General features: G+C 38.0%; 1 protein-coding gene across 6 annotated transcripts in view; it reads right to left on the bottom strand.

The window, feature by feature from the left end:
- The window catches only part of LOC109410223 (protein held out wings), a 108,946-nt gene extending 83,975 nt beyond the window's left edge, over positions 1-24,971 (bottom strand). For 4 of the 6 annotated variants that reach the window (XM_062850519.1, XM_062850518.1, XM_062850513.1 and 1 more), the window contains exons 1-2: positions 23,827-24,634; positions 22,677-23,748 (exon numbers count right to left, since the gene is read on the bottom strand). In XM_062850519.1, coding sequence (XP_062706503.1) covers positions 22,677-23,648 — 972 coding nt within the window. In that variant the 5' untranslated portion in view covers positions 23,649-23,748; positions 23,827-24,634. The other 2 variants (XM_062850516.1, XM_062850514.1) reach the window with 2 other exon arrangements.
- Positions 24,972-26,878: the final 1,907 nt, after the last annotated feature.

Consider the following 26,878-nt stretch of genomic DNA (forward strand, 5'->3'; position numbering starts at 1 on the left):
GGGATGGATTTTTTTCTGTATAACTGCAGAAGAGTAAAGAGTAAAATACCTAGATCCATAAGTTTATCGTCCATTATATTGAAAATAATGGAAGAACTACTAGACCAGTATATCAGTTAGTCATATATAGCAAAAAGCCCATTGAGCCAAAACCAATTTGCATGTCAAGAGAGCAAATCTTCAGTAACCGCACTGCATAAACTTTTGCAGTGGTTACAAAATTGGAAAGTTCCTTTGAAGCAAAGGAGATTTCACAGGAGCTTTCGATAACACATCTTACGATTCAATGAGGAATGACAAGACGTGGTTTTGACAGATGCATTTCTAATTATATTGGAGAAATGTTATTAAAAAGAGAGGCAGCTCATTCATTACCGTAAGAGCAGTTAAAGGGTGTCCATAAGGAGACGTGCATTCACCTCTATTGTGGTCGGCTTAGCTAATGACATAGTCATACCAGTTCGTGGTAAATATGAGAAGGTTATCACTAACAGTGTAGACTGCCTTACATTTAGTTTCCTTGTGGGGCGATAAGGAAAGATTGAACCTTATCGTTGTTTTGATCACCGTTTACTTTATCTTCGTGGGATTCAATTCTCTGATACTTTTTCAAAACGACGTATAATACACGTAAATCCTATGTTGATACGTCGTTTTGAAAAAGTATCCGAGAATTCGGCACCAACATTTCAAAAGGGCGTAACTGCATTTTGAAACAAACCACTCTTTCACATCTGTGGGTCATATTTTAAGTTTCCCACGAAATTCACAAACATTACTAGACATAGAAATTGCTCTTCTTTCCTATACTGGCGGTGATTTGCATGGCGGCATTGAAATACGATCTACAGATGTGAAAGAGGGGTTTGTTTCAAAATGCAGTTACGCCCTTTTGAAATGTTGGTGCCGAATTGGTGTTTTTCGGAGATGATTTAAAACTCATTTTTTACTCTTCTATACGTTTCAACCTACTTTATTGCTTTCGGTCATCTTCAGAAGATTCCGCCGGACGTTCGTTTGTCAAGGCGGTACACAGAATTAAGTGTACCGCCTTGACAAACGAACGTCCGGCGGAATCTTCTGAAGATGACCGAAAGCAATAAAGTAGGTTGAAACGTAAAGAAGAGTAAAAAATGAGTTTTAAATCATCACCGAAAAACACCAATTGAATCCCACGAAGGAAAGATTGAACATAAATTCATCTAAACTTACGTAGTATGAAAACTTTTGGTAAAAGATGGAGATTGAAACTTAAAAGAACCACTAGATTTGCTCGGCAGTTGTGCTATCTATGCTTCACTGGTCTTAAAACAAATGAAAGATCAAGGGCACAGAAAAAATGGGATTTTAAAGAGAATATGCAGTGCTTTTGCATAATGAGTGTTTATTTTTCATTTTACAACAAAACTCTTGAATCTTATACTTCTTGTTCTTTTTGTCATACTCTACTGTTACACAGCCTTCTCCCAGCTCACAGCAATTGTGGCCTACAGAAGACAGTTGACACGGCTGTGAAAGCGGAACTGGGTTGCGCAGCTTTAATCATAACTTCTAGCTTTAGCTGCCAACAAATGAAAAAAGTACCAACATCTGATTGACAAGTATGTCATAACTCATACTGCCCGAATTGGCTAAGATTCCATTGCCTTTCCATTTTAATTTCCCCAGCTTGATCTCTAAGAAACCTCTGGAAAAATCTTTGAATAAATTTGTGGAGGAATTTCTTGAGAAATTGCCCGATGAATTACGAGACGTAATCCTCAAGGCATTCCTGAAGGAATACCGCAAGTAGTTTCTGCAAAAATGTTTACAGGAACTCGGTATAAATCCCTTAAATTTTCTGTAACGATCATAACTGCAGTCACCTAACTAATCCCTAGAGGCAATCCTGGAGCAATTCCTGAAAAATCATTGAAGGAAATCCTATTGCAATCTTTGATGAAATCTTTGTTAGAATATCAGATGAAATTCCTTAAAAAATCCAGGGAAAAATTCCTGGATAAAATACTGGGAAATATCTGGAGCAAATCCAGAAGAAATCACAGCAGAAATAGGTTGATAAATTCCACTATGAATTCTAGGAAACTTTCAAACAAGAATTTCAGAAACAGTTCCAGGAGATTTTCGTATAGGAAAACCAAAAGGTAACCCTGGAAAAATCCCAAGAGAAACTCCCGGGGAAACCCATAGATGATACCCAATTGGGACATCTAACACAGGAATTCTAGTCAAATTTTTATAGCAATTCCTATATGAGTAATGGAAGACATTTATAGAAGAACATAATATTAAAACTTCTTAGAGGGATCCCTGACGGAATCCTAAGAGGAATTTCTGAAAAAAATCCCTAGATTTATTCATCAGTAGGTCAGCTCCAGAGGCACGTTTTCCTTCATTTGGGATTTATGCCATCCTTAGATTTATTCATGGAATCTCTGAATACATCAATAGAGGAGTTCGTGTAGAAATTACTGGATAAAGTCCTGCATGAATACGAGCAAGAATTTCTAGAGGAATCTCAGCAAGAGTTCCTGAAAGAATCCCAAGAAAAGCTTCTAAAGGAATCACAGGAGGAATGTCTGGAAAAATCTGAAATATCTGAATGGATCGTTATAAATCTATGGAACAATTTTCGACGGAATTCTTGGAAAACACCAGCAAAAATACCTACTAGAAACAAAGCAGATATTCTTGAGGTAATCGCCGCAAGAATTTCTGGAGGAATGCCACCACAAGTTCCTTAAAGGTTTTTAATGAATAAATCCTTGGATGAATCCCTACAGCAATTCCTGAAGCAATGCAAGCTATAAATCAACAACATAAATCATATCATAACTTTCTGGAGCCATCCCAACAAATAAACCTGGCGGAATCCTAGAGATGCCGGAAAGAAAAAGTGGTAGACTTAAAATCACAACAACTGGCAACGTTTATGTATTGTTTGTTCTGTTCTAGAGGAAATTAAGAAAAATCGTCTTTAAGCCCGTATAGCCAATGACCAAAACCATGCTGAGGAGGGCGGGTTCGACTCCCGGTTGGCCCAAAAATATTTCATAATGGAAATTTTCGTAACTTCCTTGTGTATAAAAATATCTTCATGACTACCAAACGTTAAGCCAAGAAGAGAAGAGAGAAGGCGCTAATGTGGCATACTAAATGTGTTTGTTTGGAAAAAAAAGTTATATGACACCAAAAACATTACCTGAATTAATATTGATTATAAAATGGCAATACTGAGTGAAAGTAGGTGTAAAGTAGTAGTACTTGTAAAGTAGGTGTCATATCATCACATCCTTTCCTATCCTCGTAACGGGAAAGATGGGCGTGGCCGGCAATGGAAGTTCTCATGTCTTTTTTACTTCAACCTCTAGTTGGATAGCTGTTCCTTCCCAAATAGCATTCCATAAGCAATTAGAATAGGAGTATTAAAGTTTTAACATGACAACTTTCAGTATGCAATCTTCGAATTACTCCGTTACCACGCAATGCAACGCAACGCAATTATAAAATGGCAATACTGAGTAAAAAACACTTTTATTTTTCTACTTGAAAAAAAAAAACAGACAAAATCGGGTCAAAACGCTGACAAAATCGAGTCCACTGTATAGGGGAACTTTTGCTATATTCGACAGCTCAGCAGTTACAACCGTATTTCTGTGTCCCGATTATTGCAGATATAGTACATACACTAAAACTGATTTTTGATCATTTCCAACCCCTTTTACTCGTCTTCAGTAGCAATATTGGGGAAAAGTGACATTCTGAAAGGTTCAAACTACAAGTGACCCACGCTATGTCCAAAGGGAAGTATTATGAAAATCGAATGTACCTCAAATGTTATTCCATGGGATCGTAGGTTTGGACCTCTAGTTTCAGAATCTATGCGGTTTAACCCTCTAATACCCAAATTTTTGATTTTGATCTAAATATCATTTTTCGTCATCTAAAATCGATTTAAACATGTTTTGGAAGATGATTCTTTTTAATTCTCGATTTCGTGAATTTTAGTTTTTGATTTTTCTAATTTTTATTTTTGAACATCCCCAAAGTTTTATATTTTTCCTGGAAGCCTATTTGGGGTACGGATTTTTTGAGATGAAAACATTTTGAGATATTATGATTGTTGTTGAAATATTTTTATTTTAAATTTTTTTCATAGAAAATTTTATTTTCCGTGTAATTTTAAGGAAAATAATTTTAGAGTGTATTCGATTCCCTTAAACTATAAAACTAGGACAGAATGATTTGGAAAAAATTTAAAATATGTTAATTGCAGTGATTAAATGCAAAATAAACAATGACTTCTAGAAGGTGACTAAAACATCATTTTTTCAATGATTTTTCAAAAATGTTAATACGCTTTAAAATACACCAAAAACCATTTTGAGATATACAAAACAGTTCTAGATATCAGCCAAAAATATAAAAATTTTGATTTTCCACGAAACAAAAATTACAAAAATGCTCAAACTATACCCCGTCTAAAGGCGGTATTGGGTATTAGAGGGTTAAAATATTTCATCTTGGGTTTTTCGATTTTTTTTTAGTTTTTTCCTATTTTCCCATACAAATGGCGAAAAAAGTCATTTAAAGGTTAATTTCATCCCATATAAAAATGTATGGGAAAAAACCCAAGATGGATTATTTTAAATCGCACATATTCTGAATCTAGAGGTCCAAAAATACTGTTCTAGCGAATAAACTTTGAGATGCATTCACTTTTCATAATACTTCCCTGTGGACATAGCGTGTGACCATGCGTTTCCATAATGTTATAGGTCACTGAAAAGTGAGCTATACGGCATTTCCGTAGATTGTCCTACGTGGACGTATTACTGTACGCAGCATTGCGCCGTCAGGCCAGCAGCATTTCCCCAATCGCGGCGTCGCCGTCGTCATCGTCATCTTCGACATCATCGGTGCCATCAGTTTCGTTGTCATGGCTATAAATAATTTCGCGATTTCACTTCCACCATCTGTACCTACTAGGTGCCCCTCTACTATGGCCTACCCAAATGAACTGTACGTATAGCAAACAGGCGCTTCTCTCCGGCCGGGCCGGGTGTTGCGGAATTGGTAATGCACCGACCACCATGGGTACCGCGTCGTCGCCACACCCAACAACGCCGAAGCGCCGTCGCTGCTCGGAAGAGTTCAAAATGGATGGAAAAGAGTGTGGTGGAATGGACACATTCAACCTCGTTGGGCGAGATGTGTTCGGTTAAGCTAGATATGGATGCTGTTGTTGATGCTGCTGAAGCTGACACTAAAACCGAACAGAGACGATGGACCACGGCGGCGACGACGATCGCGCTCCCCGTGATGCTGCGGGTGTCGCTGTGTATGTGTAGTGGTTGGTACAAGGGTTAGTGGTGGTGGAAGTAAATCGCTTTTGTTTTCGCGAAGTGTGCCGTCTGTTGTCACCTTACAATGGAACTTTCACTGACGACGACGACGACGACGACGACCACGTTGGATTTAAATGATCGAACGCCCTTGCGCCGCCGATTGTAGGACACCATCAGCTCCACTTTGCTGTATACAGCGACCGTCCGGCGGCAATGGAATGCCTTCGGTTCGGTAGTAGATCTGTATCAGCGTCAATCCAAGAAATAATAACAACATCGGAACAACGACGGTGATTCTTTATGGATCGCGCGAGAGTAGGTTAATATTTTTCATTTTTTTTTGCGGCGCTCATTGACCGCTACTCGACGGACGACGTGACGGGTTGCGTAGAGAGTAACTGCAAACTCGCACGAGCAGTAACGTGACACACACTAGCGTGCTGGACTGCGCGGAGCGCATGCCTACGAAGAAACTAAAACGCGTTTTTTTTTCTGTACCGCACAGCATCAGCAATTGTACATATTAGCTAGTAGCTGGTTCCAATGTTTTAAGAAGCATGTAGAGCAGAAGCCGATACAGTTCAAATGAGTTCAGTCCCACGACGGAGAGTCGTTTGAAGCGCTTCGACTACATACATAGGTATAAATTCAGCTAATAGCTGGTCCATTCATGACAGGTGAACATTGCGTTGCTATCTTTGACTTGCTTACGCGGGTACCTACTTTCTTTACGTTTTTAAACTAATAAAAAAAAGTTAGACAATTTGTCATATTTCACATAAAATATCTGGTTTAAATTATCCTATAGTGGATACCGCAGAAGTTAGATACTATTGGGTTGATGGGGTCCAATCATATTCTCTTACCATGTTAAATCGGTGAAAATAGTGATCCTTTTGATAAAGTGGTTCTCTAAGCGTGTAGGGTTTCGAACTCATGTTCGAACTACTTGGGCACCCGCGTTAATTCCCGACACCTCACAGCAAAACAAATCAAAATATCACTTGCCGCATATTTTCCAAACGCTGAAACATTTCCGCAACGGGATCCACAGTCAATGAGCTACCTACAATTTCACTCTGAGGCCGCACAAATGCTCAAAACAAATATTACACGCAGGCGAGTGCATTTCGGCAGCACAATGATGGGTGCCGAAGTGATTTCCCATTTGATTTTGCTAGAAGTTCGGCACTGGTGCCGAGAATTTGTGCTGGACTAGGTGCAGTAAACTCGTTTAAAACCAACTTCCCGGCAGAAAATCTTCACAACAATCACTGTTAACAACAAGATTACGCAATAAGGTATCTGATTCAGATGGAAAAAGTATATATTTACATATTTGTTCGGAATCACTTTCCAGCGTAATTCCATCACATGAAGCTAGAAACATTCAAGTAAAGTTCATAATTATCCGATAGCCAACATAGAGCATTCGTTAAAAGTCACGATCTTTGAAAAACGTTTGACTTAATTCAAAATGCAGGAGTACCTCCCGGGGTATCTTTCCCGGTATTCCTCCCAAAATTTCTCGCAGATATCCCCTTAAAATTATACCAAAGTTGCTTCAGCAATATCTCTTAGTGGGTTTCTGGGATAGCTTTACAACAATTTCTCCCGAGATTTATGCAAGACTTTTGCTGAAGTTGTTCCAGAGATTTTTCCCGAGAATTTTTCGGTATATATCTTGAACTTCCTCGAAGAATTTCTCTTGTAGTTCCCCATTTTTCTTATGATTACTTGCAGAAGTTTTTCCGAGTTGTCCCAGTTCTTCTCGAATTTTCGTTTGGGATTTCTGATATAGCTAGTTCTTCCCGGAGTTCCTCACAAGGTTCTGTCAGTATTTCTAAGGCTTGCCTCGGAAATTTGTTATAAGGAACTTCCTAGGATATGCTAGGAAGTGTGTCAAGGAAATATATAGGGCCCATATAGCCGAGGCGGTAAACGCACGGATATTCAGCATGATCATGCTGAGGGCGACGGGTTCGATTCCCGGTCGGTCCAGGATCTTTTCGTAAAGGAAATTTCCTTGACTTCCTTGGGCATAGAGTATCTTCGTGCCTGCCACACGATATACACATGCAAAATGGTCATTGGCAGAGGAAGCTCTCAGTGTTCAATAAGCACTTCCACAGTTTTTTAAGCTGAGAAGCAGGCTTTGTCCCAGTGAGGACGTTACGCCAAGAAGAAGAAGAAGAAGAAAAAGTGTCAAGGAAAACTCCCAGAAAAGAATTTGACAGAAGTTCCGGTAGTAATCATTACATAAATTTCTAAATGAAAGCCCATAGGAGTCCAAGAACAATTTCCCGTAGGGATGCAGGGATACACTCTGGAAGTAATAACTGAAAATCATCCATGAGAAATATAACTCCTGGAAAAAAAAATCTCCAGATAAAACACCAGATACTCTGTCAGATATCCCGGGAGCAACACCAGAAGTAACTTCGTGAGAAATTTTCATTTGAAACTTCAAAAGAAATCCCGCGTTAAGAAATAGTTCGGGAAAATTCTACACGAAAGTTCATAGAAATTGGTTGAAGAACTTGCAGGAGAAACTTTGGCAGACATTCCGTGAGGGACTCTGGGAGCAATACCAGGAGGACCTCTGCAAGAAATCTCGGGATGAACTTCTGCAGAAAACCAGTGAAACACTCCTGCAGTAATGCTGAGAGGAACTCTAGCATAAATGCCAAAAATAACTCCTGTAGATATTCTAGGAAAAACCAGTAGAAATTATGGAATTATTGAATACACACTATGACTTAAATTTAAACGCCCAAGTGACGTATATTTCTGCCACTGCCATTTTTAATCATACTTATGAAACGTAATTATGCGCAAATCACAAATTGTTTAATTCACATTGAACTCTATTTTACAAGTATGACGTATTATTAAGTCAAAAAACCTATAAATTTATGTCAGTAAATTGTGTACGTTCTGTGCAATAAATTTACGTCACGAGTGATTCTGATTTTCTCTTAGTGTGTGGTATTGTGGTATTGTTTAAAGCTTTTATCATCATTGAGGACGTCAAACCCGACATAAATTTATTATTGACCTGTTTTTATTTTGGACACCAAACCCAACATAGACCCAATAGTTATTCGATGTTAGTCCAACAGTGGCCCACATCGTTTCTCATTAACCAAGACATTTTTTTTCTATTCATGAAGAAAATCCTTGATTGCAAGATTCTTCTTGATCGACATTCATCGTGAAACTACTATCACCAAAAATTTAAAAAAATACAAAAACTTTCTGCAGCTCCGCAGTTTTTTGAAAAATTCATGACATTCTATCAAAGGTTTATTCAGAAACTCCACGGATGAGCCACCAATATTCATCCAATAGTTTATTTCAAGAATTCTCTCAATGTAATCATAATTTTATGTTCCTTTGTAATTTCATTTTCTAAAAAAAAATCTGGAAATCTTGCACAAGGTTTTTATAGTAAAATGCAAAAAAAACATGGATTCCGCTGGGAATGAAATATTCCAAAATATACTCACGAAATCTATATTTTTTTACAGGATACCAAAGGCTTTCAAAAGCATAAAATAATATACGCAATTGTTTCAGGAAATTCGTCATACTTCCTCATAAATTTCTCCTTTTTGAAAAATATTCCTGAAATATAAATTATGGATATTCTTTAATCAACTCCGAAAGACATTTTTGACTAGATCTATTACAAAAGTTGAACACATTCCACTATTACCTTATTCTGAACTACTAACGATTGTATTTAAAGGGAAACTGGTTGCATTAGTTTCTCATTTATGGTTTTTCAATATTTTTTTATTAAATAGCAGAGGAATATTTTCAAAATCGGTTTCTATTCACATTTAGAGGAAGGATTAAGGTATCTTCTGGACTAGTTACTGCTGAGAAATGTTTTTCAGTTTTACTTAAACAATTTTAAAAGAAATTTCGAAAATGAACATGTTTCTGGACAACTGATAAACATTTTCCATCAATCAGGTATGAGTTAAGGAGATGTGGAGATACCTTGATCCTTCCTCTAAATATGTATAAAAACCGATGTTGAAAATGTTGCTCCGTTATTTAAAAAATAAAAACCAAATGCATCCATTTTCGCGTTAATCCCATAAGACACAAGCGGAATTGCACTATGTGATCAGTACGATGATAAGTGCACTGCAACCTTCAATAGATCACGACTTCCCGGATAGTTTAAAGGGGAGTTTAGTGTCTTCATACAAATCTAAACATAATATAATAGCTAATGTAGCCGCTCAGTAAACATTTTGGGTAATACTGGTATCACAGAGAAACAGACGTCACACTCTACTCGCTTCCTATCGATTACCTTTTCAACGGTTGATTCAAATATTTGGTAGTTGATCAATTGACCAGTCGCGGCGCTTGCATAGTTTTTGCTTTTGTATGACGTTTCTTCACTATTGGCATCTAGTGGTGGCTTGTCCAAATACAGTATGATCAGCATTGGGCGATTACGATTTCATGACGATGATTTTTGATATAATTTGTTCTAAGTGTTACATCGGTTTCTCTGTGCTGGTATGATCCGTTTTTAATTGCCAACACGGTCGGTGATTTTTAGTTGACGAAAACGGATTATTTTCTTTGGCATTATTAATTAAAAATGCTCAATATAAACTGGAAGATTTACGAGAGAACACATTCGTTAACTACAATTATGTAGATTACACTAGTTTAGAGCATTTTTGAACTCGGTAAGCTGTTTTTTTTCGACTTTTCATACAAGGCTGTCGATTTGAAGTCGATTTTTGTTCCATTTTTAAACAAAGTTGCTCCCTTCATACATCTCTATTTCCGTAACCAATGCTCCGATTGAACTTTTTACTTTAACTGGCTAACATCTAATGTTTCAAATGTACGTCGAGTAAGATTTTTTTAATTGATTTTTCTTACTGAAAATAAAAATACAAATCTCCATTATTTTTGGGAAATTTTGCTCAAAATTAGGGAGATTGGCCTATATAATAACCAATATCTTGAGCAACATTCCAAAAGAGCATACAAGCATTGTTAACCCTTATGTGGCCGGCAGGGTACCCGGGTACCCAGCACCCATTTAAAATACACGGTGTAGAAAAAAGCAAAAAATTTGCCGGCCACATAACGGTTAAACAATGACTTCACACGTCGCACCTGAGCCCCCATCAGCTTATTCACACAAACTAAGACCGCTATCAGATAGAGCAAACGTCGATCTTTCGGATAACGGTGTTCATTTGCGGGCTGCTGTTATGCCCTACGGAGCGTTTTCGAAAAAAGACACAAGACCTCTTGGGCCCTTTTCAAATGTTGCTCTAGATATCTCCAATCATATTAATTTGATGCAAAAACTATGTTCAGATTATCGAAACATATATATTCAGCTTTCTATTTAGGCAAAAAGATTGAAAATTCGTTTACTGAAACGAAAAATATTTAAATTTTAGAAAATTCCATATTTAAAAAAAAACGGTAGAGCTTGATTTTCAAAACAAAAAAAAACAAAAACTGTTCGACATAAAATTTTTTGAAGTACGATCTTGAATCAGAACATTGATTGAAGTTCATGACTTTCGTTTTTTTTTTTGTAAACTAGTGTTATTTTAAAAATAAATGTTAATAGCATGTTTTATCATGTAAAAGTTCACACTTTTTACTTTTCTAACTAACATCTGCCTAACTTTTGGAACCTGAAATTCATATATCTGTCTATTTTCGTTGAACGCATATGGCAATTACATTACTCAGAGCCACGCTTTCCAGAATGACACTCGTATCGGAATGATCCATCTCTTGGAAGGCTTTATAATGAAGAATGTGTTTTCTTCCTTCCGGGTCAAACTTCTCCATGAACTTTTTAAGAGATTCCCCAAGAAATTTCTTCAGAAGTTTCTTCTTTTATTTAAATCGGAAATCTAAATGACTTTTTCTATGTAATCTTTTGGAATTCTTCCAGAACTACATACTTTTAGGTTTCCCCAAGTGATTTCTTCTGGGATTCCTCTAGGTTGTCTCGATGAGAAGTTTTCGTAAAAAGAGTTCATGATACCCGGGATTCCTTCAGAAGTTCCTCCTGGATGATTTCTCTTCTTAAATTTCTTTTAGGAATTCCCTCAGTAGGTCCACCAAGTGTCGGTATTCATTAGGGATTTATACCGGGTTTTAACCTTGGGTTGCTTTTGAGATTCTGATTTCACTTCTTATTCCTCCCGGATTTTCTCTGTGGCTTTCTTCAGAAGTACCTAAGAGATTTTTCCCAACATTATTTTCTGAAATTCCTCTAGAAATTGCTTCTGATATTGTTCCAGATATTATAAGATTTAACAGGTTCTTTTTGGTATTTCTGCTGAGGTTCCTTCTGAAAATTATCCTGAAGATCCTCGTAGGAATCCTAAGGAAGTTCTTTCTGGGAACTTGCAGGAGTTCTTTTAAGGAACCCTCCGGGAGTTCCTTGTGGGAGTCTTCCGTGAGTTTTTTTTTTTCTAGGAATGCCCCAGAAGTTTCTTCTGGCAACTATCCTGGAGTTTCCCCTGTATATCCTTCAGAAGTCCCTTCTGCGATTTTTTCAAAAGTTGTTGATGATATCCCTAGAGCCCTAGATTGTTTTGATCCCAGGCTGTATGAATCCCTAAAGGAGCTTTTAACTACTTTCTGGTGAAACTCCAAGAAGAAATTCACAAAAGAGTTTGGAAGAATCGACAAAAGGCATCCTTGGTAAAATCTTTAAAAAAAACTTCTTGGATAAATATTCAGAAAGAATGCCTAGGAGAGTCCCCAGTTGAAGTTTTTGGAGGAATTTCCTGCAAGAATTCCTGAAGGAATTCAAGCTGGCATTCCTAGAAAAACCAGGTGGTTGTTTCAATTATTGAAAACATAATAAATGACCATGAAAATATGATAAATTAAGTTCATGGTGATAATGGAAATCTCTACAGCTCCTAGTTTACAATTCAAAAGATAGGTTTTCAGCTCTTTCCGTTTTTTAATCAGCTAAAACGACTATTGTTTTCTAGGAATGCCCCAGGCGTTCTTTCAAGGGATTATCCAGGAGTTTCTCCTGGATATCCTTCAGGACTGGCAAGTGGGAGTTTTTGAGGGGTTCTTGGAGAAATCCTTAGATCCCTAGATTTTTTTCATCCCAGTCTCACCTTGTGTATGAATCCCTAAAGGAGCTTTTAACTATTTTCTGGAAAAACTCCAAGAAAAAATGCATAAAAGAGTTTGGACAAATCCACAGAATGCATCTTTGGTGGATTTTTTTCAAAAAAAACTCTTGGATAATACTCAAAAACAATGGCTAGGGGGATCTCCAGTTGAATTTTTTGGAAGAATCCCCAGCAGATATTCCTGAAGGAATTCAAGCTGGCATTTCTAGAGAAACCAGACGATTTTTTCAATTATTGTAAATCATCAGTCTAAATTTCATTCAGTCAAAAATTAGCTAAAACGACTATTCCTTCAACATTCTGACGTTTCGGCGTATATATCGTCTTTTTCAAGAATTTAGAAGCTTCATTTAGTTGTTATGAACAATACCACACATGACAACAAATAAATGACTATTGACAAAAGTCGAAGAAATATCTCCACTTAGACTCGAATACAGAACCGTTTGATTCAGATTCCGATATTTGACAAAATGCTTTCAGAAAAAGAGAGATTTTTTGTCACTATAAGTAGAAACTGTCTAACTGATCCGAACAAATTGTCCAGGCTAAGACTATGGCACAACGATTACGGAATTCAGATCAGCATAATCAAGTCCCTCTATGCATCTGCATATTGAACGAGCAATCGTCATTGCTAATTGAAATCTAAACATTACTTAAATCTCCAAATCCGTATTCGATCATCATCAAAAGTGCATGCTCGTTAAGTACATCTTTTGCCAGCATCCGCCTGAATACGGTGTAAATACTTCAGGCAAAATTGATCCGCACCATCTGATTACCTAATCATTGAATTGCACCCATCGGCTATCTCTCGTCATATCAGCGTCATCGTAGCGTCGTAGCGTCCCCGTATAATGAACATTTGGTGTGTAGACAAATCTCAGCAATTGCGACAAAAAGATAATACAGAAAGGCAGTAGGTACCTCCTTTTACTTATTACTTAGCTTGCAGAAGCCATGTGAACAAGCATAGGAATCTCATCCCGGGGCGCATATCTTATCAGACAAGAAGCATCTTCGTTTGGTTTGCGAGAATATGCCTCCCCCAATAGCGTTATCAGTGCAGGAGGGAACTGTATGAACTTGTTCCTAGTTCGTATGCGAGAGAACAAGTGACACTTGAAACCAGTTAGCTAGCTATCCAAAAGCACCGAAAAATTGGAAATTATTTAATCTAGTAATTAACACGGAAGCCGCAGCGATACGGAATTCGTGATCGGTGATTGAACAAGCGTCGCCGCGACGCGTTGATCGGCGTTCGTGGTTTTGATCAATATGTGCTTATGTTAAGCATCAATTAACATTTAACGGACAGCGCGTAGGGGTATGACGATTGTTGTCAACTTTTGCCGAAATTGGAAGCGAAGATATCGGTTTGAAGCCTCCTAATCGAATGTTGCGTTACAAATATTTACACGTGTATAAGTTTTAAGTAGCATCCCCGTTAATAAATAAGTATTAGATAAATGTCAGAGAGCGCATAAATACTGTTGGTTGAGTAACATGAAGAACAATTATGCAATGGCTAGATAGAGAGAGAGACAGATTGGAGGACGTATTCAAAATCCGGGCACATTCATCGAGTCAGGATGCCACCAGCAAAGCAAACAACGACGCCACGAAGAATTCCGGTTTGTTAGGTACTTGCCTGATCTTTCGAGGACACGAACTTTTAAAGGGATAGAGAGCACCAGTTTAGATTCGTGATAGAGCGGGTTAATCTCGTTTTTTGGTTTCCTCGTTGTAAGTGGGTGATGCGAAAGGTGACTAGTAAGGGATTATTCTTTCTCAAACATAATGCCAAGTAATAAGCACATATAATCAAGTTGATGACGAATGGGGGATGTTTGGGTGGTTTTTATAAGTACGAGTATTCACAGGGTTGGGTGATTGTAAGTGTGTGATAAGCCAAAGGTGTGTAAATTAGAAAGAAGAAAGATGGTTCAAGTAGGTTAGGGATAGAGGCCGCCCTCCGGGGCGATGAGGTATGTGAAGAGACTGAAAAGGTTAGGTGGGTGTGAGCTTGAAAAGGCGTGAATAAATAAAAGTAAGTTGTTATTGTTATTATTAAGTTATAACTTTATTTCGTTACTCGCTAAAAAGTGCACTTGTATTATTAAACTAAGAAAAACGTTAATAATGATAAGAGATAGTTTAAGATATTACTGATACTAACGTATTGAGTTTCTCCGAGCTGATCGTTAATTCAATCGTTTTTCGATTACTCCGCTGGCTTCATTCGAAATGTTAGAACTATATTATTAAAAGTGGATTAAGACTGCCAGCAACGGTTTTGTTAACAATCTGCGTTGGTCGGCGTTGTTGCTCTGATTCGTCAAGCTCGTTCGAGAAGTGAAAAACAATAGTATTAATCTGAATTAATAGGTTTGTGCAATTACATTGTTAATAACGTGTTAAGATAACCATACTTTTCGATTTCGATATTCAAAGCTCCTCTCCGGTTGCGTTATCCATGTATGAATAATTATTAATAGTGTTACTGATATTCGATCTTATCTCTTTTTTGGGTGGTTAAAGTTATTATATAGTTAAAGGCACGCATTCTCGCTTACTCGCCACATAGTGAAGCCTGGTTAATTCAAGCTAGTTTCCAACGACGACGACAGTATGATTCCGTGTGCTACTCTACATGTGACAATGAGACAAGAGACAGAGTGCTGCTTGCGATTTGCGAGCGTCCCTTCTACCGAGCCAGCCGAATGCAAATGACGATTAATCAAGAGATTGTGATAGCGTTATTAATAACATTATATTATGATAAGAATAAAAAGAGATTGTTTCTAGGTTTTGTTTAAAGATGAGTTATTATTGGATTCTTGCTTGTTTTGTTGCTGTTGGTTTTGCTCCATGTTTTGCATCTTTTCTTGCACATCTGCTTCATTCTCTGTTTGCTAGTTACGTTATTGTTTTATTTGCAATTTCATTTGCAATTGTTTTCCTTTTGTTAATACGTTAATAAAATAGACTTGCATTTTATCTTACTGATAAAAAAAAATAAAATAACTTGCTTTCGTTTGTTTTTGTTCCATCACTTAACGCGCTATACAGTTTGCTCTACTAAGTTAAGTCTACACAGTTAAAACACATCTAACTATTAATAATTTCTGAGATTACGTGTTATTCCGACGTGGTCGTCCCGTGCTCTCCCCGTGGCGCTACGTCGCTTCCTCGACCCTGGGACGACGGGGTGGGATTGAAGGCACTGGGACGGTTTAATTTTGTTTCAGTTTTTTTTTGTGTTACACGAATCGAGGATTCTGCATTCCATCCCTCTGACAGACAGACCTTCCGTTTTTTGTTTTGTTTGTGTTAAATATTAAAAGTAAAAATCTCTCGCTTGATTCGATCAGGTTTTTTGTTGGCTAGTTTTGCCCTCACAAAGGAAAAAACGGTGTTAGCACACTTTTCTGACGAATTTTATATTCTTTTTTTTTCTCTAACAGTGCTCAAGGGGATTTCCCTAATAAATGTCCTTACATCCTAACTGTGTATTTGTGTTTGTTTGTGTGTGTGGGTGTAATTTTGCACATAAGTATGTACGCGTGTGGGTGTTGGGGTTTTGTTGTTATATTAAAAATAAACTCAAAAACTCATCAGAGATAAGTGTTCCTCACGATCGCGCTTTCTTTCTCTCTTTCGCTCTCACTCACGCTCACGTTTTGTCGCGCACTTGTTGTTAATATATTTTTAATGTTATATGTGTAAGTGTGTGTGTGTTTGTGTGTTTGAGAAGACACGAACAAAAGCTTTGCTCTCATTGTTGATTGTTTCTGCTTTTCTTTTCACTTTTCAATTTTCAACATTCTAGTAGAGAAGTATTTATTTGTAAATATTTCGAGACTACCATGGCACCAAGTTAATACGAAAAAGTCATAACGAATAATGCATCTCTCTCTCATTCTACTGCTGCTGCTACTACTACTAATTGCTACAAGGCATTTCAGTTTTGATTGTCGTCAGGTGGTGGTGGGGTTTGTGTTGGAGTCAGTAGTGGTACAAGTCAGGTTGTTTTGGGGTTTTTGGGTTCTTTCATGCGCGGTGGAAAAGTCGATTGGTGACGATCTTGATTGATAGTAAATGAGGAACCAATAAGTACTTTATCTTTTTCAAAGTGCAAAGTTTTGGAATACTAGTCCTTGTAATCAATTATGACTTCTAACGAACTCACCATTTGTTGAGTACATATATGCATATGGATAAAGCATGAGTTAACATATGAAAAAAAAAATCCATAGACTCAGGTGAGATTTGAACTCACGACCCTTGTACGCCAGGTGAGTGCTGTCACCTAAGCTACCGAGCCAAAGACAAGGTATCTTAGAATAACGTTCTCGTCAAACTATGCAAATTTATTACAGAATTCCGTTTTGAATTTCTCTAGTTTTCGTACATCTTCCTGAAGTTCGACAAAAATTTCCATTAAAAGATTGTCCTGGAAATCTTCAAAATCATTTATACATTCTCCAGATCGTTCTGAAAGTACTACTTGGTATTATTCCAATTCTTCTTCAGAAATTTGCTAGCAGGAGAAGGGAAGGAAGATTCCTTAGTTTTTTCCTTCAGCTTGTTCTAGATTTAATTTCTCTTTTAATAACAATAAATGCTTCCCTAAGATTTTAGCTAGATTTATGTGTTACATCTACTTTGGGGTTTTGCTCAGAAGCTCTCTAATGAATGCATTAAAAGATCCAAAATAACCAAACAGAGTTTTTTTATTTATGAAAATCATTTTTGAAGCACTCTGAGTATAACTTAACTTCAAGAAAAATTGTGAAAGTTTTCTCAAAGAAAAAGCAGTAAAGGTTATAGCGAACTTCAGCAGAAATGAAACTTTTGAGAAATTGTTCGATCCTCACATATTAACTAGATTTTCTGCTATCTATGACATGTATTCATATTTAAGAAAAAGGTTTTGGATTGAATCAATGGAAATGATTTGGAAATGCTGATTAAGGTGAAAAACTCTGAAATTTCTCCCAAAGAGTAGAATACCTCAAGACAAATTTCTGAAAACTTTTTAAAGAAACTAATGAATTTTTTTTGACGGTTTCCTGTATTGCAAAAGTTTTTTTAAGGAAGTCCGCTGGAAACTATTGGAAATTAGATATGCCCTTGCAGACGAGTTCAAGAGAGAGTTTACCTAGATAGAGAATGTTTCAGATTTATTTCATTACTTTTTGAGTTAGTTCTGAAATCAAATCTTCCACATAAAGTGCATCAGAGAGTTCTATAGAAGCTTTAGTAATGAGCTTGTTATCAAATTCCTCACAGGGAAATTCTCTTGTATTTTTACGAAATTCATAAAAATGATACTTTTTGATTTTCTCCAGAGATTCTATTGAAAGTTCGTTCAGGAAGTCTACATTTCTCTCGCAATGACTTCATAAATAAATCTATCCTTCTCGACGAGCTGACTTTTTCCCAGCAGTTCAAAGTCAACGAGCAAAATTCGGGAAAATGTGAGATACAACATAAAAATATACATTTAAAATTTTTACTTATTTTCGGGATTAATTAGAAAGTTTCCAAGAAACTCAATCGCAATCGCAATATTTAAGAAAATATCTTGCTGAGAGTTCTCCCAAATGCTCCTCTGGAAATATTGAAATTTGTCCAAAATTATTCATTTATTTTATTGAAAATTTGTTTCACAAAGCTTTTTCATAAATTTCTTCATCAATTCCATCAGGAAAATCTCCAGTGATTTATTAAACAATCAAAGATTCGCCAATCGTCTAAGATTCCACAAGTTCCACCAGGGATTGAAAAAAGAACTTATTTGGAAAATCCAAGCAATATTTGAGGTTGAGCCATTCCTTTTGATTGCCAACAAGGGTTTTCTCAGGTATCTTGAAGGAGTTCCTCAAGTTATCCAAAGCTTGTTTTCAAAATTCAAACAGTCAATTATTTCATAGTTTCTTTTAGGTATTGGTTCATTAATTTTATAACAGATTGAACTAGAAATTGCCTTCTGACATGATTCAGAATTAAATATATCCAATTTTTGGGCCCTGCGGAAGGTCCACTACCCGTGTCGATACGTTGGCGATGATAATCAAATAATCAACGTAATTCATGAGACTGTAAGCTGAAAAACAATAAAATCAAAGTATTCTCGAGTAAGAAAGGTAGCTGATTAAGAGTGGATGATTCATCCATTGTATAGTAATAATGTTTGTTGTGTTATCCAGTCGAACAAGTCCTCGTCTAAATATATTCAAGCTGTAATTTACGAATTATTTCATAGATGTTTTCGAAGAAATCTCCACAGTTGCAACAACATATTTGTCTAAATATTTCTTGAATGTCCTCTGGGGATTCCTTTTGCGATTCCACAAAGATATCATCCAAGAATTCCATTAGAATTATTCCCAGGGTGAAATATTTCTACAAGAATGCCAGCTGAAATATAATTAAAAATAAGACCTATATTTGGCAGCAGTTCTTAACTAAAGTATGGCTGACTGTAAGAACATCTCAGCGTATCTTGTAGGAGGTTTTCCAAACAATGCATTGTTTCAAAGATGCCATCAGGAATTCCTCTTCGGATTCCATCAGAAGCTTTTTCCAGGTTCTTCCCTATAATTGTTTGCGAATTACTACAGATTGCCATCAGAAACGCGTAAGCATTTCTAAAAAACAAATTTATAAATTTCTCAAATGAATTCTTCAGATTCAGTCGAGCTTCTAATCGTCTAAAAATTTGTTCAGTGATTCTACAAAAAAAAAACTTTTTCTTGAAATTCAATCTGGTATAAATCTGGAGGGGCTTTATAAGGAATTTTATCCTACAATTTTAACAATATTTTGCCGGAGTTTTCGTCCTGAGACTCCTCTTGATTGTCTTCAATATTTTCCTAACGAATTTTTGTAAGCATTCCCGCACAAATATAAGCAGTTTTATGGCACAAATTTCCCAAATGGAGGAGAACGTGCCTCTGGAGCCGACCTACTGAAGCAGTCCTGAAATGCATTCCTAAAAATTTGTTTGTTTATTTAGCTAGTGATTTTATAGTTAACTCGTTAAAATATAGATTAATGATTTTACCAGCAATTTCTTCAGATTGTTATGCATTTTTATTCAAGTTTTCTCATTAACGCTGCATGGGATTCACTAGAAGATAATAGAAGAATTTAATCTCAGAATTCCTACATGGCTGTAACGGGATCCTGCTAGAATAAGACTCTCTGTAAAATAAGCTCCCAGAGCCTTCTTCTTGAAATTCATATCGCTTTCAAATTAAATCCTCTTCAAATACTATTCAAGAACATTCCCAAAAATTAAGTAAACATTTTCCAAGATTTCTGAGAGTTGTTCCTGGGATTTGTACCAGAGTTCCTTCCTGGATTTCGTAGAAGTTTTTCGTGTTGGGGTAGCTCCCGATATTTTTTCGGAAATTCTCGCTGGATTACTACTGAAGATCCATCCAAAATAATTCAAAGGTTTTCCGGGATAGCTTTCCAACAGTTTATCTTGGGATCTTTACTAAAAGTTTTTCGACTCTAGAATTTCCTCACGGAATCTTGCCTATACCTGATCCCAGGATTCCAAAAGGTTTTCTGAGTTCCTCCTTGGATTTTTCACGGGATTATTCTTAGAACTCTTTTCCGAGATGTTTCATTTATTCTCAGGTTTTTTTGTTTCTAAAGTTCCTGTCGAGATTTCTTCAATAAGACTTTGTGGAGTTTCGGGCATTGCTTCCAATATTTCTCCGGGAATTTCTTACAAGGAATTTCGTATGTCATCCCAGGAGACATTCTGAGGAGAACCCGAGGAAAAATCCCAGCAAGAACCCTGGGAATACCTATTAAAGAAATCCCTGAAGAAGTATCCAGAATCTCGGGACAATTTCCGGTAAAGATTTCGGAACAAGTTCTGGGAATCACTGCAAGAAATACGGTACAACTACGAGAAACAGGCTGGCTCTGAAAGAAACCAGAATTCAATGAGAAATATCAGCAATAGCTCTTGTAGAAATCCCAGCAGACACTCCGGAAAAAAAATCTTAGGAGAAAGTCCAGGATAAATTCAGAAAAAACTCTGACAGACACCCCAGGACCAACATCGGAAGGAATCCTCTGAGAGAAGTTCCAGGAGAAACTCCGGGAGAAATTTTCTCAGGTAAAACTTCAAAATAAATCCCGTGAGAATCTTTAAGAAAAACTCATGTTGAAAACTAGGAATGAACTCTATGAGAAAGCTCACAGAAATGTCTTGAAGATGTTACAGGAAAATCTTTGGCAGAAATGTCGGGAGGAACTCCTGCAGAAAATTCCTGGAAAACTCCCTTAGACATCCTTGGAAGAACTCTAGTAGAAATTTCAGGGTTGACTCCTGTAGCAACTCTGAGAGAAATTCTGACTTAAAATTAATGACAGATTGTGTACACAAAACAAAACGTTCTAGTGAAATTCTTCGACCAAAACCAGCTCTTGCAAAAATGGCTATAGGAAACCCGATCTAAATACTGAGAGAAACATCTAATTTAGTCTTTGGAATATCAGTGTTTTCAAAAAGTTCAAGAAGAATTCAAGGCCTAGTAAAGAAATCGCAGTGAGAGTTTTGGATGAACTTTTAGGAATCTTTATAAAGATTCGTGATGGAGTTCTTTGAAAAAATACACACAAAAACACTTCTGAAATGTTATCGAAGAATTCCAAGAATACGTTCCAAATAATGAGTTTCTTGAGATAAAGAAGTGGTGAAAACTCCAAATTGTTATTACATGCACTTCAAGATTACATGCAAATTCAAGATTTTGAAACACCTTTTCCGAATATTACTTAAAGATAAAGTTTCTGTTTAGGATTTTTTCGTAGTTTGTTTTCCACTCAAATGACCAAGATATTAGAAATGGTACGAAGACATCATCCAATATTAACTAATATGAAAGACTTTCATCATATTGGTAAAACTTTAGAAATTCCACGTTTGAATATGTGTTTTCCAATAAACACAAAATCTCCGTCGGATTCCATAAAATCCCAAATTTCTAAAATGACGAACTTCCGTCAACAAGGTTATCCAGAATCCCACATTCCCAAGAAATTTCCCCCAACCCTCCAGCAAACATTTGCCTACGTTATTATCAACTATCCAGCTCGATATCATCATCAATCGACTTTGTCACCACTTGTGGCGGCGATCGTTGCGATCGTCCACCCGCATCGTACTCCAATGGCAAAAAAATTGAAATGGATCCGCTTCGAAAACATGTACATACAGTAGTGTCGCGTCACCGTCGTCATCGTCACTCGACTGATTTAGAAACGTACCCTAATTTTCGCGATTTTTTACACGAGAAAACGGACGTGAAACGATCTACCCTTCAATGCAAATTTCCAATGAAAAAGGTTCCTCTCAACCTCAAGGATACAAACGCAGTAACAGTACAGTGTTGTTGGTGGTTTAGGTGATGGGAAGGGGGGGAGCGGGAGCATCGGGTTAGTCAACAAAACTTCCGAGGACATTTTTCGGGGTGGATTAGATTTGAATGTTCGATCTGATTCGGATCTCCTTGATCCACAGTGGACAAGTGTGCGGGGATGCAGTAAAACAGAAACAGAGAAACATATAATAGAGAAGACAGACAGAGATTGTGGTCGGGGATGAGCTGAGGAAGAATGTTGAACTGCATGAATGGCCTGAAGTCGAGAGACTGCGGGCGGATTGGTGGTGGGGTTTGGTGGTGATTGGTTGTTGTTCCTCTCGCGGGGGGTGGTTGCATTGTCAGTTTTTTTTCTGTACTTTTTTCTCTGAATGTGTGATTGGTTTTAATAATGCGATTGAATAGTTGGTTTTGGTTTTAGATTCGTTATTGACAACTGGTTTTTAATAGTAAAGAGTTCTAGACGCGTTTTTATCTATTCAGTAGAGTTATTTTTGAGATGTAAGATCTTCTAGATTATTATTAGATGTGAGTGCAGATTTGTTTTATATCTATTTCAGAATTAACAATGATTAAAAACAAAAAAAAAGTTATTAAAAAATAGAGTTATATATAATAGAAGTATATATATAAATTATGTGTGGTGGTTTTATGCGTGTTTGCTGATTATTGCCCTTTGCCCGGTTTTAGTAAGGATGATCTCTAGGCGCGAATTGCCTTCTTTGAGTTTTGATTGCACCTACACTGTGATCGGCGTACTCCGCAAGCAGTGGGTTCCCGGCGGCCAGGGCTGCATAGCTGGCGTAGTCGGCGTACGGTGCGGTTGCGTATATCAGTCCGGTGGTGTGATCGATGGTGGGTGGCGCCGAACCGGTCATAAGACTGGCACCGGTCGTTGGCACTGAGATTCGTGGCGACAGGATCAGCGGAGCACCGAGTGGATTGGCGGCTGATCGTGCGGCCGCAGCGAGCTGGTTCTGCGTAAGACCCGTGATGGCGGCGGGGTTAATTAATCGCTGTTCGGCACCGAGTTGCTTCCATCCATCGTAGACCGACTCGAAGCTGATCTCCGCTGGTGGCGCTTTCGTGCTCGAGTCCCGATAGGTTCCGTTGATGATGGCCAGTTCCATGAGCTGTCGTTTCTTGAGTTCGTCTTCGCCTTCAGCATGGGGAACCAGCAGTTTCTTGACCTCATCCAGTGCGCGCTTGATCTTGATCGATGCCCGGTTCTCGGTATCTTCAACGGTAATCAACACGTGCAGATCGTCTGACAGATGCTCCCAGTTCGGTTTACCCCGATTGGCTTCCTCTTTCTTCTTATCTCGCATAGAGCCTTTCCCCCGAACCATTATCTTGCATCCCGTTTCCTGCTCCAGCTGCTTGGCTGTCATGCCTCGAGGACCGAGAATTCTGCCAACAAAGTTGAAATCTGGATGCTCCTTCACCGGGACGTATACTTTCTCGTTCAAAGTAATCGCTTCACCCTCCGGTTCTGGAAGCTGCAGAGGCTCTTTCGTCACTCCATTGATCTGGAACAGGGACGCTCGGACCTTGGATATCTCCTCGTCGAGCAAACGTTCGACGTGAATGAACACATTGGGGAAGGCTGCCAACTGTTTTCGATCTTTAAGTAGCTGTGCCAAATAGTCGGCAATGCTCTGCGTCGACTGGATGGTGTTTTCCTGATTTACACTATTGCTGTACGTATTCATCATGATGTCTGATTTTGCAACAGGTCAAGCTTGGTTCCCAATCTTCTCTCAAACAACTCACTTCTTCTCGCTCTTTTTGAACAATTATCGTCAAACGATCACTCTGCAGTAGAGAAATAGAGAGAAGAGGTACAGGTAAGATTAAGGCTCTGTTTGTTTTACTGCATTCAAGCTGTACAACCTTTTACACTTGTTCTATATGTGCAACTCAGTTATGCCTTTCCATCCCTCGATGTACTGCGTTCATCAATAATACTCTTCTGCGGCGTTCGAAAAAAAAACACTATTCTTTCACTCTCTTTGTACTAGTGTATGTGTATAGGAATTCCGTATGAATCAACTTGTTTCGCTTTTCTGTATCTTCCTAATCCACAACGCGCTTTCAATAGCTCTTCTTTTCCTTTTCACACTCCACACCCGTTACGATCAATGCTTCCTTCAACCTCCCGAAAAAAAAATCGAATCGAACCAAATTCAAAAAACAAAAATTTTCCTCCTCCCTGTAGGCAAAATTCGCCACTAACACTCGCGATCTTGTGGGGAAGCGGCTCCACAAACACACCGCTTAGCCGATGGGTCACTCGTATACTACACTACCCGCGGTAACTCCTTTCTTTGCCGATGTGCCCGAAACTCTCGGTTTCTTCGCACTTTACACTGATGTACGGCGTCGCGCTATTCTTCTTGAACTGTGTTGTGGCAGAGCACCCCCGCTGCACACGTCTCGACCCGGACCCACGACACCGTTCTATACACCCGCCGTGGCGACCACGACTGTAGCTGGATCGATGAGGTCTGCCCTCCAACTCTACACCGCACAATCTGGTCCGATAACTCCTCCAATCAAGCACTAATCAAGTTCTTACTATCCGGCCACCAGCGCCAGAACGTGGCCGATGCGCGAAAATACCGATACCGCTGGGTAGCACTACACTGGACGCGTCGCGAATTGCCGAAATTTCGATACCGATTGGGTCCTCCCTATACTCACGAACGATAATGTTACTTAAGTACAAACGCAGCGCTTTCCGCTTCTACTATAGGTGCAGACACTAAATAGCAGAGCACACAGCCAGCAAGTCAGTTGAATGTGTGCTTATTTTTTCTACTTCTTTCCTGCTCTCTGCACTATAGTACTGTGTAGCTCTATAAGGTTATTCGACAAACTCGAGGAGCCCCGACAAAGTCTCGACTGTTCCGGCGTACGGCTGAGTTGACAATAACCGAACGGATCAGCACTGTTGAGCTGGGTTCAGAGATACGACGACGACGGGAACTCAATGCTCGTCGACCCACAGAGAATGGTGTAGTGTGTAGGCGCAGGCAGGCATAGACAACACACCATCAGCCAGCCAGCCAGCAGAAGAGTCCCATAAGATCTGCGCGCGGTCGGGGAGATCTAATCTACCCACTTACTGCTCGGTGCTGGGTGGTACGCATACTATCGAAGGTCGAGCAACAAGTCAGCGTTGGTGTAACTGTACTTAAACTACTTCGGTTTTGGCCAGATCGGCTGGCTCGCTCTTGCTCACGGTTCGGTGGGCCACCTCTCGCTCGAGCACACTGTCCGTCGGCTCTGCACCTCTCGGGATGATGGCGGTGATGCTGGATAGAAGAGATCAGTCTCTGGTGGCTTTTTGGTACCGTACATAGGTGGAACTTTGGGTAACATGTTAGATATGCTGAATTGGGCTGTTCATTATTTTGACTAAAACGCCTGAATACAATCGTAATACATAATTTCTACTGGAGAATTTTAAAACCACACAGAAAAAACTGTTGTGTAATATTACATCTGAACTGCTGCAACCCGATCAATCCGTCGGTTGCATGAATATTACACAGGACGATGTACACATATAAGAACAAAAGATTTTACATCAAAACGATGTATTCGTACATAGGAATCGTAATTACATCGGAATGAGTTAAATCGGGCGGGTTGCATTTATTTTTTTCTGTGTTTAAAGGAAAGTCATTGCAATAATTTTCACGGAAATTTCTGATGAAATACAGGACATTGTAGAGGAACATCTTCCAAAATTCTTAAACGTTTCTGCTTGAAATCAACACACAACTTTGAAAATTCATATTAAAATTAACAATGAATGTATTTTGAACCTTTAAAAACACCTTTCACTTGGAGTTTGAATCTGAATTATCTGATATCAACTTTGTCAAAGATGTAGTATGTAGTAATAATCTGTACTCAAAAAAGTTGATTGCAAACACATACTTTGGAAACAAAAAACAAAACCAAAAATATCTCTGGCATTCGATTTGAATAGGTCGAATCTGCATATGAATCACAGAAAACATACGACCTTTTCAAATTGAACACCAGATTTAATTTAGAATTTAAATTAAATTTAGAATTTCAAAAGTTTAATAACTATTAAGAATCAACTTCTTCATCATTGGATATCCCATGATGTTCACCCTTCCCGAGATAAAATTAGTGTACATGTAGTTCAGAGATACTGGAGTTTACAATTTCTAAGACGCCATCAATCGGATGAGTTCAGAAACCATTTCATCATTCCTGATCAATTTTGCCGAAGACGCAATTCTTCCATGTAATCTGATTTTCAAGATATATAGTTTAGAACTTCGAAGAGTTGTGTAAAGAATTAATTGTGCGAATTTTAAGCAAATAAAACAAAATAAAGAAAAAAAAATCCGCCAGTCGGATAATTTAAGAATTTGCCAAAGATATAATTCTTCTAAGTAGGTAGATTGATTCTTGAGTTACAGAAACTTTAAAATTTCTATGACTCTTTAGCGCCATCTAGCGGGTGAACCTACATACTACTAGTTCATCATCGGATAACCATTGATGTCCTCATCAATTTGGCCGAAAATGACATTTTTATAAGGTCTGAATCTTAGGATACAGCAAATTACGTAACTCAATAGCCCTGCTAGTGGATAAACCTAGAATGAATTAGTTCTTCGCCGAATAGCTCTTGATGCCCTGATCAACTTTTCCGAACTACGCATTGGAAAACCACGCTAGTTGTACCTAGGGGCAAGACACTGTGCAAACGAGAGCAACTCTAAGAAATTCTGAGTTACTCTTTTTATCAATGATCGACACTTTGGTATAAATAGGAGAAAATCTGAGCAACAGTGAGGAACTCAACTCAATATACTGATCTTAAAATAGATCACTGGAAATAAGAGGCTTTTTTATCTCGAAAAAGATAACTGATTAAAAATTACTGGTTTTGAAA

Source organism: Aedes albopictus, chromosome 2 (assembly GCF_035046485.1).
Source record: "Aedes albopictus strain Foshan chromosome 2, AalbF5, whole genome shotgun sequence".
NCBI classification, from domain to species: domain Eukaryota; kingdom Metazoa; phylum Arthropoda; class Insecta; order Diptera; family Culicidae; genus Aedes; species Aedes albopictus.